Source organism: Onthophagus taurus, chromosome 11 (genome assembly GCF_036711975.1).
Source record: "Onthophagus taurus isolate NC chromosome 11, IU_Otau_3.0, whole genome shotgun sequence".
Classification (NCBI taxonomy): domain Eukaryota; kingdom Metazoa; phylum Arthropoda; class Insecta; order Coleoptera; family Scarabaeidae; genus Onthophagus; species Onthophagus taurus.
This window is the reverse complement of record NC_091976.1, coordinates 19,673,988-19,689,598: the sequence shown is the minus strand read 5'-3', so window position 1 is coordinate 19,689,598 and position 15,611 is coordinate 19,673,988. Positions and strand designations below refer to the sequence as shown.

Sequence of the window (15,611 nt, the reverse complement as noted above, 5' to 3'; positions counted from 1 at the left end):
ATATAACCTTGTCTCGTCTTAGGATATAAAAATGATGTCTATTAAAAATTTTATTTCTTTACTTGTTTCTTTATTAAGATTACGCTTTTATCTTGGTGAGTATATCAAGTTTTTTTGTTGTTTTAGATACATTTTAGTATTCGTACGGTGGTTTGCAACTATGTAGCGTATAATGCGGTCGCAGTATACGCGTAATGAGTAGATATAAATCGGCGTTTTGTTCTTGCTCGGCATAGCAGAAGTTTAATTGAACACACGCTCTCCTGGATAACTTCCACAGCGCCTCGACCTCGGGATTTTTTAATTAAAACCGGCAATTCTGTGGTACCGTAATTACAATTTCCCGACCAGACTATTTATTAGGACATTTTTAGTATTCTTAGTATAAATACACAAAGAAATCTCAGGTGTATTATTTAAATAATTCTCTTTTATTCCGAACGGTTTAGTAATCTGTTATGTACATATTTATCAGCCGGATTCTTTGTTTAAAAGAGGCCTGAGGCGAGAAAACCGCACACGTAAATATTTCAGTCCTTCTGCTGAAATAAATCCACGAGCTAAATTAAAATCCTGTGGGGAGAACTGAAGGGGGAGCCGGTCGCCGCGGGTCCGAAAATAAAGTGCGGCCATCGGGGCGAGAGGGCTTTTAATTTACAAAAAGAATCCCACCTCCTGGATACCGCCGTTGACGGAGACGGAAAATCACGCCCTCACGCAGCGGGCATTTCAGGCTAACACACGCGTGTACGCGTACAACGCTTAATTAAAGCTCCGGGAAATTCCGCTTTGATTGCAAGGCAAACAAAACGGCTTGCGTAATTTGTTAAAAGGGGTGAATGTTTTCCACGGGAAAACATACGACATTAATTTTCGTTTTCGCCTTTCCAACCTGACATTCATGGTAGGGATTTGTTAAAACAAAAAATATAATAAATCCAAATTCAAGAGTTCGTGACCTCTCAACCTTTTTGAAAAGGTAAGGAAAGGAAATGTTTGAAATTCTCAGTCTATTAATTTTGTTGAGCAACACGATCCCTGTAATTACATTTTATAAATTGAGAGAAAGTTGTATATGGAAACTATAAGATCAATTTTTAACAGTGTTAAAAGTTTTCTTTCATCCGGAGCAGCCTAAGACATTAACGAACTCCGTCGTCGTTTCGGAGAGTAAAGCTCGTCATTATAATTAGCGCTCGGATGGGTTCCGGTAATTAACCTAAAATTTTTGGTTCTGTGCCAGCCAAAGCGGTGGGATCGAAACGACAAAGCTCTCGAGAACCCTAAATGACAGATTTCAGGCAACTCTCCAAACCATTTGCTTGCGATTTAATGACGACGGCATTAACTTGTCCGAAACGTTGTCTGGGTGAAGACGCACGACGAACGGACATTAATTACTTTAATTTGACAATTTTCAAAACGTAATTAAGTATGCATGTGTGTGGATATACACATGTCGTCGCTGGAGTCTATATAAACTAAATTGGTGAAGAGAGCAACAAATTTCCATACTATCGATGCTCGAAGTTTAATGGCGAATTTCCGTCACACCACTGATATAAAATGCATCCCGGTTTCGCACATATTTTATAAAACAGGGATTCACGACCGCCCGAAAAGTTATATTGAGTTTGAAATTGAACCGACGCAATTTGCACCGCCACCATACAAGACCGTCGGGATTAAATATTTCCGATTCCATATCGACGTCGTCGAACTGGGAGAACTTTTCTGGAACCCTCCACTGCGGATATCTAAACGGTTTCTCGGTCTGACCCCAATTCTCTCAGTATATATTCTAAGTAAATGAAGGTATTAACTACATTTCTGCACGAACTAAACGAATAGGTCAGAGTTCTTGTATATCCACGTGAACTAATACATAACCCTAAGCGCTATAAATTAATTTATTGTTTATCCTCTCAATCTGATTATTATTCAAGGTTCGAATTGGGTATACCACGGTAGTGGTGAAACTATAATTCACCGTAACACCCCCGCAACTACCCATAAACTAACTGCCATTATTCCTCGCACCCTAACGAGCCCGTCCAAAGCACGCAGAACGCGGCCATCAGGCGCTGATGTCCTTGAATAATATCGGCCTGTCACCCGCAATCGCTAATAGATCATTAGGGTGGGTTCTGCGAAAGGGGTTTACCGACTGGGGGCGAGCAATTTTGGCGCCCATCGTTCGCCGGATATGACGGTCATCAGCGCTGGGAGGAAATAGGGTCAATCTTCAGCTCTGCGGTACTACGTTCGGCGTCAAGCGGCAACCACATCGGGCGTTTGCCACCATTCCAACTACGATCTCGCCTCCAGCAGCAATTGGCGCTGGAGATTAATGGAAATGAACTGTCGACACTTCGTATTTAATTATGAAACCCGTCATTAGCAACGAACAAAAACGAAAATATAAATGGTCACGAGATTGTGTGGTTTTCTTTTATAAAACCATTTTTTGTAAAACTGTTAGTCAGAATAATATCTCAAATTATTTTATAACAACGCAATGTATACAGTGAACTTCACTTAAGATGCAATATACAAAAATACAGTGTACTAATTAATTATCGTACCCCACGTCATCATTGCAAGTATGTAACCAATATCACAATATTGGTGTTGCAATACGCGATTTGCGTATTACAATACCAGTACTGTGATATTGGTTGCATACTCACCGTCTAGAGAATGTCCTAAAACATATTACTGCCAAATATTTTGAAAGTAGTGCCCATAGTGTGGCAAAAAAAAATAAGGCGCTTACTCTGAAACAAGCTGTATAAAACCTAATAGAATGAAAAAATTCATAATACTAGTCGATTAACTACAAAAATCGAATTAAAATCGATTACGCATAAAAAACTTATTAAAATATTAAAAACTTACTAAAAATAGAAGAAAAACGAAAAATAATTTGAGAAAAATTGCAAGATGAATGGCGGACGAAGAGAAGAGACACCACTGATGACAAACACGACAAAAATATTTCTAGTTTATCATTTAATAATAACTTGATTTTAATTAATGGCGGCACAATTAGTTTTTTGATTTTCATTTCTTAGTTCACATTCCAATTCCGAATTATTAATTATTACTTTTAGTTCGATTCCATTCTTCATTTTTAACGTATTTTTATTTGAACCAACATTTGTTTTTTACATATTCCACATTTTGTTTATTTATCATATATTATATATTTTGTTTCATTTTTCTTCTCGATCAACTTTTTTTAGTAACCAAATGTTCTAATTTACCTATTTCATTAAATAGATGCTTTGCTTCTAGTACTTCTTCTTTATTTATTTTATCAGTTATAAAGTTTGGTAAACCAGCTACAATTGAAGGGTTTATTTCAAAAACGACACATGTCCATTAATCTTTTGTGTCCATGTGTCGTTTTTGAAAGAAACCCTTCAATTATATTAACTAAGGTGCCTGAATCATTGTTTTTCTCATTTCATATAACGGTTTTTCCTTCTTTATGGCATATTCCAGCAAGGAACCTGCTTGGTATTTAAATGACAGTGCATATTTACTAGCAGACCAACCTTTGTTTGCATATCTTTCACAGAAATTTTGTTTCCACTTCAGCCATTCCGATTGCAAAGTAAATTTAATCATCATAGACTTATACCAATCTAAGCAAGATTTTTCAAGAAATTGTCTGAATATTTCAATCTTTTCTTCATCTTGCTTTTATTGAAAAAGAGACAAAGACCAAAGTCGCAAGAGAGAAGTGAAATTTGAGTGAAACAAGACAGAGAAAAATTTCAAAAAGAAGTGCACTCACAAGAAGGGAAAAGAAAATCATGACGGCAAAAATCGAGAATCAATGAAGGTTACGAAAAAGAGACAAAAACCAAAGTCGCAAAAGAGAGGAGGAGAAATTTCAAAAAGAAATGCACTCACAAGAAGAGAAAAGAAAATCATGACGACAAAAATCGGGAATCAATGAAGGTTACAAAAAAGAGACAAAAACCAAATTCGCAAGATAGAGGAGGAGAATTTTCAAAAAGAAATGCACTCACAAGAAGAGAAAAGAAAATCATGACGACAAAAATCGGGAATCAATGAATCACGAATCCAGGTTTTTTAAAAACATAAAAAGGGGTTTATATTGTATTTGAATTTGATCATTAAGCAAATTTACATTTTTAGATTTATGTTTCAGAATTTCTAAAGTTTCAAGAAGATCAAGTCTGTAACTTTTATCACATTTATGTATTAATGAAATTTTGTCATAATTAATTCTATATCCGGTTTCTTTAGTATGTTTATAAACATTCGAAGTGATTTTAGTTTTATATTTCTGGACACGTTATTCAAGTCTCCTACCCGTTTGGCCAATATACATATTATCACAATTAGAGCAACTTATCGAGTATACACCACTTTCTTTTAATTTATTGTTATGTTTAAAATGATAATTAGAAAAAATATTTAATATTTTATTATTATTAGAAAAAGCTAATGAGATTATATTTAGAAAAGATGAGCCTAGATTAGGAAGTGAAGTGATTATATTTGATAGGTTTGTAAGTAAAGTGCGGCTAAATCCGAATGTTTCTAGTTCTCGGTCTAGTATTAGTTCTAGTTTTGCGCTAGCACTATCACTAACACAACACTTTTCCTTTTCAAAACTACCCTATACATGTACTTTCGTAATTAGGGTTTGCATTCATATAGTGCGAGTTATATGAAATTCCCGGTTTATCGAACCGAACAACAACACATCCGCCTTTTACTTCTGTTTTAATTACGATTTCGCCCCCTAGTGGGAATTGGGCTGATGATTAATGGAAATGGCCTGTCAACACATCATATTTAATTATGAAACCTGTCATTAGCAACGACCTTAAACGAAAATAAAAACCGTCACCAATTTGTGTGGTTTTGTCAATACAATTCTCAATGAAATCGCTTTTTGAAAAGACATCTCTTTGGCGCTTTTATGGAAACAACTTATCTACGCTTGTCATCTGCAGGACCACAATGGATAGTTGGGGGAGACATCGACGAAGATGACACGAAGCAATTACTACGTTCATTTTGTATCTCGAGATTTGTTTGTTCCGAACGAATTGGACTTTTCATCTATTTTTTTTTTAATCGTTGCTGCTAGGTGGTCGCTTTGATACTTGAACGTGGACCTCGATGAAAGGATGATAGGTTTCGATTAACTGGAAGTAATTGGGCTCATGTCAGATTCAGCGATGGACTCGTGTATACATCGAAAATCAACGTCACATACTAATCGTAGTAATCGGAGAAATCAAGAATCGCTACGAGATTAGAGTGACACTACAACAAATTAGAAAATCAATGAAAATTTATAATACAACAACTCGTTTCGTCTCCTATTCATTGATCTTCTTGAATGGGTGGTAAACTCAACCCACCGGGGGTTTAATCTTGGCATCGCAATTTTCTGGCATAATTGCGCTACGTCGGCAGCGCCTCCTTCCGGCTACACTCGACGTTGCCGTGACCGCCATAATTGGCCAGTAAATACGGAGACAAAGGCTGTCGGGAATTCATTATACTCTGCAGAGAGACGTCCCGTCGTCCGTAACGATTCCGCGTCGACGAACGCCACTGGCTTTTGACGAGTTAGCCCTCTGGCGGTGGCGGCGACCGATTACTCGCTTTCGAGGGAAACGCGCTTCGGATATTTTGTTTGTTTCCGTTGAGAGGGAATTTGCGCTGAATATTTGACAGGAAACGACGTCGCTTTGCAACGTCGTGGGGAAGAATTAAAATGGCGAAATTCAATTTGAGGAGATCAAAGAGACGTTAAGGAGTGATGGGGGAAGATCAAAAGGGATTTTCAAAGAATTAATATTTCGGCAATTTATGAGGAAGGGAGTCGGGTTTCTGTTCTTTCGAATAATATCGAGTTAATGGTGTTTGAAATTTATAATTTATGAAGGTTTCCGTAAAATCAGTGCTTTTATGAAGTAAAAATAAAGTGTAAAGGTTGTTTACATAAAAGGACACGGAAGTCGTCGTGTTTCTCCATTACATTTAGTCGGGCGGTTGAGGAAGTGACTCGAGTGGGGTGAAAAAATTGGTCCATAAATTCAAAAGAGGCACTTTTCCTTTTACACGCCATTTAGTAATTAAATCTAATTAATCTGGGGACAAGAGGCGTCGCTTATCCTCCGCTTACTTAGCCACATTACGTCGTACTTCGTGCCGTCATAAGGCGCCGCGTCGCCGGCAACATGAACGACACTTTCCGTTCCTTTTTTTTATTAGTCCTAAATTCAACTCGTTAGGGCCCCGACAGAGGGTGCAGTAAAATTCCGCTCCTTCTGGACTGGAAAATTAAAAAAAATAAAGAAGAACGGCGAACGGCGATAAATTCCGCGTTACTGTTATTACGCGAATTCTGCGCTGTCAGAGGAAAAACTCGTAATCTAATTCTTGCATAAAACGGCACCGGCTGAGGACTTGCAGCCGGCCCTTTGCGGTGATATTTTCCCCGGGTCCTGCACCATTGTAATGTAAACTTTTTCTGTCCCTACGTTAATGAATTTAATGTGTATTACACCTGGCGCCCTTTAAACCCTTGCCCCCAAGAATGGTCCTTCTTGTTTTAAATCGCGCATAAATATTTCCCGACAACGGCATTAAATAACACAAAAGCCAAGATGGTTTTTATTTTCAGGCCTTTCATGCAAATTCACTTCTATTTTGCATAACCTATTTTCTGTTCAGATTTAAAAGCGGTTTTTATAACAAAAAAAATCATCTAGTAAATCTTTTATAAACAACAAAACTATCAGATAATACTAACAGAATTCGAACTGCTATCCACATCGTTGCGTTTAGTCTACGTGGCTTATATTTATACCAAGGGCTAGAAAGTTCTCATCTACTAAACTGCGCCTGAAGACGCACGGCTAAACCCGAATATATAGAGCCTCGGTTACAAACCTTCATAGCAAGCAGTAGTATACCATAAGTGCCTTAGTATACCATAACTGTTTGTATAACAAAGTTGCAAAGTTGCATCTTCAAGCCGAGGTCGCTTGCGGCCGAGGCAGGAGTTCTATTACTTTTTACCTTTATGGAGCTTCATTGTAGAGTCTCGCTTCATCTGTACAGTGAGAAACTCTAGTTTTGCAAAGAGATAGAAGACATTCCAATTTAAATGTCCTGACAATAACAAACCTATCCTACAAATGTTACAGTTGGTATACTTTAACCTAAACAAGCTCCGACGCTAGAGTGAGAAACTCTAGTTTTGAAAAGATATAGAACACATTCCAATTTAAATGTCCTGCCAATAACAAACCATGCCAATTCAAAGGTCTATAGCGTTCAAGGTCATAAAAGATGACAGCCCTACATCAAAGGTGCCGACACGAAGCGTCGCATCTTGTTCACTCTTTAATCTTTGCCTCGGCTGTAAACCTTCATAAGAAGCAGTAATATAGCTTGGTATACCATAACTGTTTGTATAACAAGATTGCGATGTCTTATCTTCAAGCCGAGGTCGCTTGCGGCCGAGGCAGTATATCTATAACGTTTTATCTCCATGGAGCTTCATTGTAACGCCTTGTCCTCAAGCGACCTCGGCTACAAACCATTATAACATGCAAATATGCATATTCCTTGCCTCAGTACACAATAGGTATTTGTATAATAAGATTTGGATGGTGAATCGTTAAGCCGAGGTCGCTTGCGGCCGAGGCAGAACCTTGGTTTCGTTTAATCTTCATAAAGCTTTATAAGTGACCTCGGCTACAAACCTTTGTTACTAGCAAAAATACACCTTTCTTGCCTCAGTATACAGTAGCTATTTATATAACAAGGTTGCGATGATGTACCTTCAAGTGGGGGTCGCTTGCGACCGAGGCAGTATTTCTATACATATAGGGTCTTATCTTTATGCAGCTTCATTACAGAGCATCGGTCAAAATCCTGCACGGTAACAAACTTTCATAATCAGCAAAACTGCACCTGTTATGCCTTAGTATACAATAGCAATTTGTATAATAAGGTTGGGATATTGCATCATCAGCCGAGGTCGTTTGCGGCCGAGGCAGAATCTTGGTTGCGTATAAACCCGAAATTTTGTAGTTCTAGGTCTAGTGTTAGTTCTAGTTTTAGTTCAATAAAAGTATACAACGCTATATATCTAGTGCTAACTAGCGCTACCTACCACTAATACTAGAACTAATACTCGGGTTTAGCCGTCTTAAGACACGTACGACTAAACCTGAATGTGTTTAGTTCTAGTTTTAGTGTTAGTTCCACTTTTAGTCCTTCTTGTTTTAAATCGCGCATAAATATTTCCCGACAACGGTATTAAATAACACAAAAGCCACGATGGTTTCTATTTTCAGGTCTTTCATGCAAATTCGCTTCTATTTTGCATAACCTACTTTGAGTTCAGATTTAAAAGTGTTTTTTTTTATAACAAAAAAATCAACTAGTAAACTCTTTATAAACAAGAAAACTATCAGATAGGCACTTTTTTCGTTGGTGTTAACACCTGAACCCGAGCTCTGGAAAGCAGAAGAGTCGTCCGGGCCAGGCAGAAGCCAGAAGTCTGGCTTAAATTATGTCTCCGATTACGCTTATCGCTTATCTTCTTTTACGGGTTACGGAAGGGTCGCCCGACACAGTGCCCCTTCTACCGACGCTCCCCTTTCGTATCCCCTCTGTGCCCCCTCCGGCTGTCCTCGAAGTCTCCTCGCCCCAGTTGTTTATGTTCTCCTTATCTCGACCCTGACAGTTTTGGAGCGTCGATTTTTAAAAGGCACCTGAGGTGATCCTGGAAATTTGTGCCACCCTTTGAAAAATTTCACCTCTTTAGTTCTTCCGAACTCGCTTCAGCCCCAGGTCGTTTTTTTTTCTCGGGGAGGGTGATCGTTCTTTGTAATTGAAAATGGGACTTGGAGATAATTTTACAGCATCTTGAAAGTTTTAAAATGTTGCTCAAAAAATTAATTATGTATAAGGGATATTCGAATGAAAATGTGCTATATTGTAAGTTGAGTAATTCTGGAGGTAACATCACTATAAAACTGAAGTGTTAAGTAGTAAGGATTTATGGACAGACACGGTTTATGGAGTGTAAAAGATAGAAGTTTTCATGAGTTACATAGTATCAAATTCAATTAAATAATGTATCTAAATGAAATTTTTCAAGAATATTTTTGTGAAAATTGTCTGATTCCATTTGGTGTTCATACACAGCTGCTATTGGAGGAACATAAAACGGGTCGTAAATTTTTTAATCCTTTCGGTGTTATTATCGGAAAACGGAACCTTTATGGCATTTTTTCTCAACACCATAAATGTAAATCATCTTTCAGCGTCTCGCTCTCGAAGCGCTGATGGAGAGCAACCGCAATTTATTTCAGTATAGTATTGAATTTCATTCGTATGGTTTTATATCTTCTTCACGTTCGGGGTATAAAAATGTTTTTCTTTCTTTAATATTTAAGAGTATTGTATTTTTTACTTCTATTTATGTTGAGGGTGTCCACAGGATGCGTTTTCCAAAACATTTAACGTTACCAAAAGATTTATCCAACTGGAAACATATTAGCCGACGAACTGTAACACCCAACACTGCACAGATAATTCCCCAAAGTTCAGTAATCACTTCATTAACCCCTGCACCAGAAACTGTGGCATTACGTGATGCATCTGACGCAGGCTCAAGCAGTGGATGTAACCCTGAAACCGCGCGATTTGTCTCTAGAAATTTGCAGATCGATCGGAGTCTGGGGTTGTGTACCCCAAACAACTTGATTAATTCGGGAACTATCGCGGCAATTCGTACTCTAATTTTCTACAATTAAAATGATTTACGTTGATGAATTTAAGGGTCCGGCCCCTGGGTTTGTTCATCTAAAACGTGGCTATCGATTGAAAACAATACTATCGGGCGCCGTACTGTTTGCTTTGCGTTGTGGCTCGGTTCCATTAAATAGCACGCCGGATGTAAAATGGCCCTGCAATTCTACAATTAGACCGCAGCGAACCGTGTTCCGGCCGCTATTTACCGCAGCGGTCCAAAGAGCGCTTTATTCCGCCCCGGTAAAGTTAATCAAAGTGACTGATTGGCGTTTGCAGACGACGTTTTATTCTTATTTTTAGCCAAATAACAATTCTGTTATTTCTTTGGCAGCCCTCAGGGGCAATAGAATTACTGCGTAATAGGGTTGCATTTGCCGTTTCCTTTTTGGTTATTAGACGAGCATCCCGACGCCCGCCCGAGGCTAATCAGGGAGACTGAACTGAAATGGCGGCGGCGCCGGGCAGGTCCTTTTTCAACGTTTGAGACCGTGTCCCGCTTTGGCTGTACTTCTCTGAAAACTGCCAAGTCTATTAATGCGGACTCTCGAGGTAACGAGATAATGCTCCAGGCCACGGCCCCTTAATACTATCAACTGTATACCCACGCTGTTTGTAGTAATTTCGTTATTCGGCAATTCAACTGATGTTATTTTAGAATTCACCAACAAACGCTCAGATTTAAACTATGAAAAGGATCAAGTTTTCCATTAAACGAACTTTGATTATATGAAAACGTATGATTCACGTACTCCATTTTAGGAGTAATTCTTGAGTATAATTAGGCGCTTACGTGCCTCGTCGTATTACCTGCACTAACTTTAACGGCTAGTTTCTGTGGCGCCCGTAGAGGCCATCAACTAAATTATTCGTTCGCAAATTGCTCTGAATAAACTACGCCTAGGCGGTACGATGTGATCGTCATCTCCAGTGTGCCATTTCAATTTTAATTCAGCAATTCCGTCACGATTCTTTGACCAGTTACGGGACACGTCCGTTACCGAATTAGGCGAGTTTAGTATTCAAGCGCACGCCGGCCGTAAGAAGTGAGTGAAAGTGTTAATTTTCAGATTGAAGTATAATTAGCTTGCGCGCTCTCAATGCAGGTGATTTATGCTTCGGCACGGATGCATAGAAATAAGACGGTGTCGAAGGTTTTATTACGCAACCGGAAACGAACTTAAGATGCTAATTTTAAAAGTCAAAGAATAAACACCGTTCAGTTGGCGTTCAACGCAGTTAAACTAGTACAGTAAAACCTCGATGTAACGGAAGGAAAAGAGTGTCCGTTATAGCCAAAAGTCCGTTATATGAATAATTTTAATGCACACAAATTCTGACAGCTATCCACACCTATTTCAGTCTAGCTGGGTTTATATTTATACCAAGGACTGTAGAATCTGACTGCTATATCCTGGAAATAGATGCACAGCTCAAAGGCCCGTTGGTGACGTCAGCGCTGAATAACAATTAAATCTAGAACTAACAGTAGACCTAGAACTAGAAACATTCGGGTTTAGCCGTACACCAGTGTTAGTTCTGGTGCTAGTGTTAGCTCTAGTGTTAGCGCGATTGTATTAATATTATGTTTTTTCTAATCGGTTAATTAAGAAAGTATATTGGAGGGCATTAAAGGCTTCTTAAATATAGGAAGAGATTGTGAGCTAAAAATGACACCAATAACAAAGCAATCCGCACCTGTTTCGAAACTATAAATACGGCTCTGTGCGATTTATTGCCGCTGCCGTCTAAAGGGCGTTAAAAAAACGGCTCGCCGAGCGAAACACACGTAACGATTTGCTTCGTTCCGCCCATCAACTAAATTTGACAAATAAAAACGGAGTCTCGCAGGAGCTGTTTGCTATTTTCAGAACCATAACGAAATGTAAATACACGTGTAGACGATGTCACAGACACGAAATATCTTTTCCTCGAACCGTCTCATTATTTAGATCTTTTGGAAACGATTCCGCATTTGAAAGCCGGCTACATGGCAGTATTATCAATGCAGTAACAGTTGCACGGGGGCGTTGAAGGACCAGAGATTTCCCGAATGCGCCGACGAGACGAGAGAATCCCGTGACGTGCAGACAGAAGGTTGCAAACAAAAAGAGTTCGCGAATGTGTGTCCTGCATAGTAACCAGTTTTGTGTGACTTGACAAAGTTTATTTGAAAACGAAACCTTTACCATATAATAATGATAATATTAGTTGCTTGCAGCATTTTTACTATCTTTTGAAATTATACGAACATGTTGGATATCGTAAAAATAATAAATTCCACTTCGTAAAATTACGCTTTTGATATCTGTGTGGACGTAAATTTTATTTTCTTGAAATTGATATCGTTTCTTTTCACTTTTTCACCATCCAAAAACAATAGATAGCTATCGCAGTTGAAAATATTGGATCCTGAGATTAACAAATACGGAGAGGCACGGCGCCACTTTCTTTAGCGTTGACACTGTTGTCCAAATGTAACAGTAGAAATCTTTTCGGCTAATTGTTAGGCGCAGCGTGTAATGAGGAAACGAGCGATATAAAAACAAAAAGAAAGTCAGTTCGCCGGTTAGTTGATCCGTTTTATTTATGTGGTTCGCATCGAGTGCGGTAATTGCTTCGATTTGTTATAAAATATAAGTAGAGGTCATGAGGTTGGAGGTATGTTTTGGATATTTCAAAAATATTACGATATGTAAGATCAATTCTTTTAGCTGGTTTGCTTCTTCCTCTTCTATATCAGTTGTGCTCTAGCTGAAAATCTAGAGGAAACTGATCATGAAGATCTCAATCCGATTTCTCAAACAGAAGAGGATGCGGAAGATAGTGATCAAAGTAAACGATTTTTATTTGGTGATGATTCCACAAAATATGCGTTGGAGAAACACGTTAGATTTCGAGGAGGACAAAAGCAGTTTTTGGGTTATAGACCGGTTAAACTTCAATATTTACCAGTTGCTCAACCGTTGTATAATTATAAACCAAGGCCCATGAGACTACAGGGTTACAATCGACAAAATTTGCAACAATTTAGGAAACCTACAGTGTCTTTGGTACCACCAAAAGTAAACCCGTTGTACAAAACTTTGCCTGCAAACGTTCCGCCGAGTGCGCCGCAAAAACTATCAGAAACGCAAGGATGGGATGTGAAACCAGTGTATGGACCACCAGGATTTATTCCATCATCTCCAGATCCTAACCCATCAATTCCTCCTCTTGAACCTTCATTACCAGTTAATCCTATTATACCATCTACGCCCGTTCAACCTATTTTACCAAGTCCTGTACAACCCGTTTTACCTAGCCCCGTACAACCAGTTTTACCCAGTCCTGTGCAACCTCTTTTACCTAGTCCTATACTGCCACATCCCATTCAGCCAATAATACCAACAGCACTTCCAGCGCATCCTCATATCAATGTTGTTCCACATTCGCACCCAGGCATCACAACTGTGCACTTTTTACCAAAACCATTTGTACCTTTACCTGTGCATCCTAATTTAGCTTTACCTACACATTTACCTGCTCCTCTACCAATTCCAACTCCCGTTCTTCCTGCACCACAACCATCCTTAATTCCTTTACCCACATCTGTTCCAATACAACCAATTCATCCTCCTGTTTTGGTTCAAAAGCCATTGGTACCTATTAATTTTATACCAGGTAGACATGTCCCAGTTCCAGATTTAGGTGTTCTTCCTTTGGGCGCTAACGTTCCAGTTCAAGTAAATTCGCAATCTCCTCACGCAGTACACAAACCAGTATTAATACAGCATCCTCAATTTATTCAAAGACCTCTATTAATCCAACATCAACAACCACATGTTCACGTGGTTCCTAAAATTCCCAACGTCCAATTAGAAGGAGGTTTCACTCCCATTCAAACGAATCATCCAGAGCCGAATCATATTCATCTGCATCATTTCCAGCCTAACTATCCACAACCAATTCAACCAAATGTAATTCACCAAGTTCCATCGGGAGTTATTCCACAGCCTCAACTTCCAATTGAACCTAATACTCAACCTGGTTATCCTAATATCCAACCTGGATTTCATAATATTCAACCTGGATTTCATAATATTCAACCTGGATTTCAAAATATTCAACCTAATTTTAATAATGTTCAACATAATTTTAATAATATTCAACCATCAGATGCTCCAAATCCTTTACCGACCGATCAATCGGTTCAACAAGAACAACCGCATAACTATTTTTATTTCGCACGTCGACTTCCCAATTATAACGTTAATAATATAAATAATCAATTGGATTTTGGACAACAACAACAAGAAGTACAACCTCAGATTAATTTCGATCAACATTTTCAACATGCTAGTCAACAACAAGAAGAACCACAACAAGGTTATGACGAGCATCCCAGGTTCTACCAACCTGGAAATACAGATCTTCAAATACCAGAATATTTACCACCACATCCACATTTAAGAAACAGTCCACAACAAGAAGAGTATCAAGAAAATTATGATCAAGTTAAAAAGCGATGAATATAGGAATAGATACAAAATTGTTTGTTTATTTTTTGTGTTATTAATAAATTATTTATTTTTTAAAAATGGATGTTATTTGCAGTCTTGAAGTAGCATGTTTTTACTGAAACCGCCCAACTATTTTTCATGCATACAATATTCACGCTGGACGAATATGCATGAATATATCTTTATTTGTAAGCTGCGTCGCAGTTTATTTCCTTTCTCGCGCGATAAATCATGCGACTACACGTAAAACAAGTAAACGTCTACCACACTTTTTACTTCCTCTTAATATTCATAGCTTCTCCACGTTCTCGGCATACGAATTACCCGAAACGAACCAACCAGCGATGACGGGCGAAGAGAGAAAAGGTAAAATAGCGAAGTTTGCGTGCCTGTGCGTACGATTTCGAAACATTTTCAATCTGATGGAATTAATCGATTAATAGCCGGCTAATTTAGCGGCAAACCAATTACAAATTTTTTTTAATATGCATGGAACGACTTCATCGGAACACCGGAAAAGGGGAATGAGGACAAAAATGGACAAGCTAAGGCGGAAATTAATATTCAAGGGCTTCGGCCTGATTGGCCCAATTTTATCGGACAATTAATTGAATTTCGAACTCGGAATGGTTTTGGAACGACACCGGGCAAATTGATTTAGGGAAGTTTTGGGAGACGTTTTTACAAGCGACCGATAAAAACTTTTCGAACGAATCACAAGAGAGGAAGCAATAAAAGTTAAGCAATAAGAGGATCGATGTTATTGAATTACATCACATTTAGTTGATATGATACATTTATAATTCTAACGAATCCGTTATTCAATAAATGCTGATCTTTCGCTTTTTTCTTAAATCAAATGTTTGTATTGGAGTTCGTTAGATAATTCAATTCGAAACAACTCAATTACCGTGCTCGTTGTAAATGACCTATTCAATCAGCACTCTATCAATCAAATTCCCTTTACGATAGATCCCTTCAGTCCGAAGTGGTAGCCTTGTAGCTTGTAGAAGATGGCGTCCTTTTTATGGATTTTCTCTTTTTATTGCCCGGGAAATTCGCAAGCGTCGGCCCATTAGCTAGGATTTCTGGTAGGTGGGATTTTCTGCGTACTTTATACCTCCTGGCGTCTGAGGGTCGTGATGTGGGAAAAAAAACGACGCCCGTCGGGTCGCCAACGCAGCGCGTTCCACACTTCTTGTATCAGGAATCATTTATTACCCGCCTTCCAGTCACTGCGGGAGGCCGAGAAAAATCCTTCGGACTCGCAAAAAGCTCGAC

At 38.7% G+C, this 15,611-nt stretch overlaps 2 protein-coding genes across 10 annotated transcripts in view; both read left to right on the top strand.

Annotated features, from left to right (window-relative positions):
• Positions 1–15,611, top strand: part of LOC111424081 (uncharacterized protein CG43867) — a 193,589-nt gene that overhangs the window by 19,294 nt on the left and 158,684 nt on the right. The gene's annotated exons all lie outside the window — the stretch shown is intronic.
• Positions 12,412–14,402, top strand: LOC111424179 (uncharacterized). The gene is made up of 2 exons (XM_071200217.1): positions 12,412–12,489; positions 12,543–14,402. Exons 1-2 carry the CDS (start codon positions 12,478–12,480, stop codon positions 14,337–14,339), a joined length of 1,809 nt encoding a protein of 602 aa, XP_071056318.1. The 5' UTR covers positions 12,412–12,477; the 3' UTR covers positions 14,340–14,402.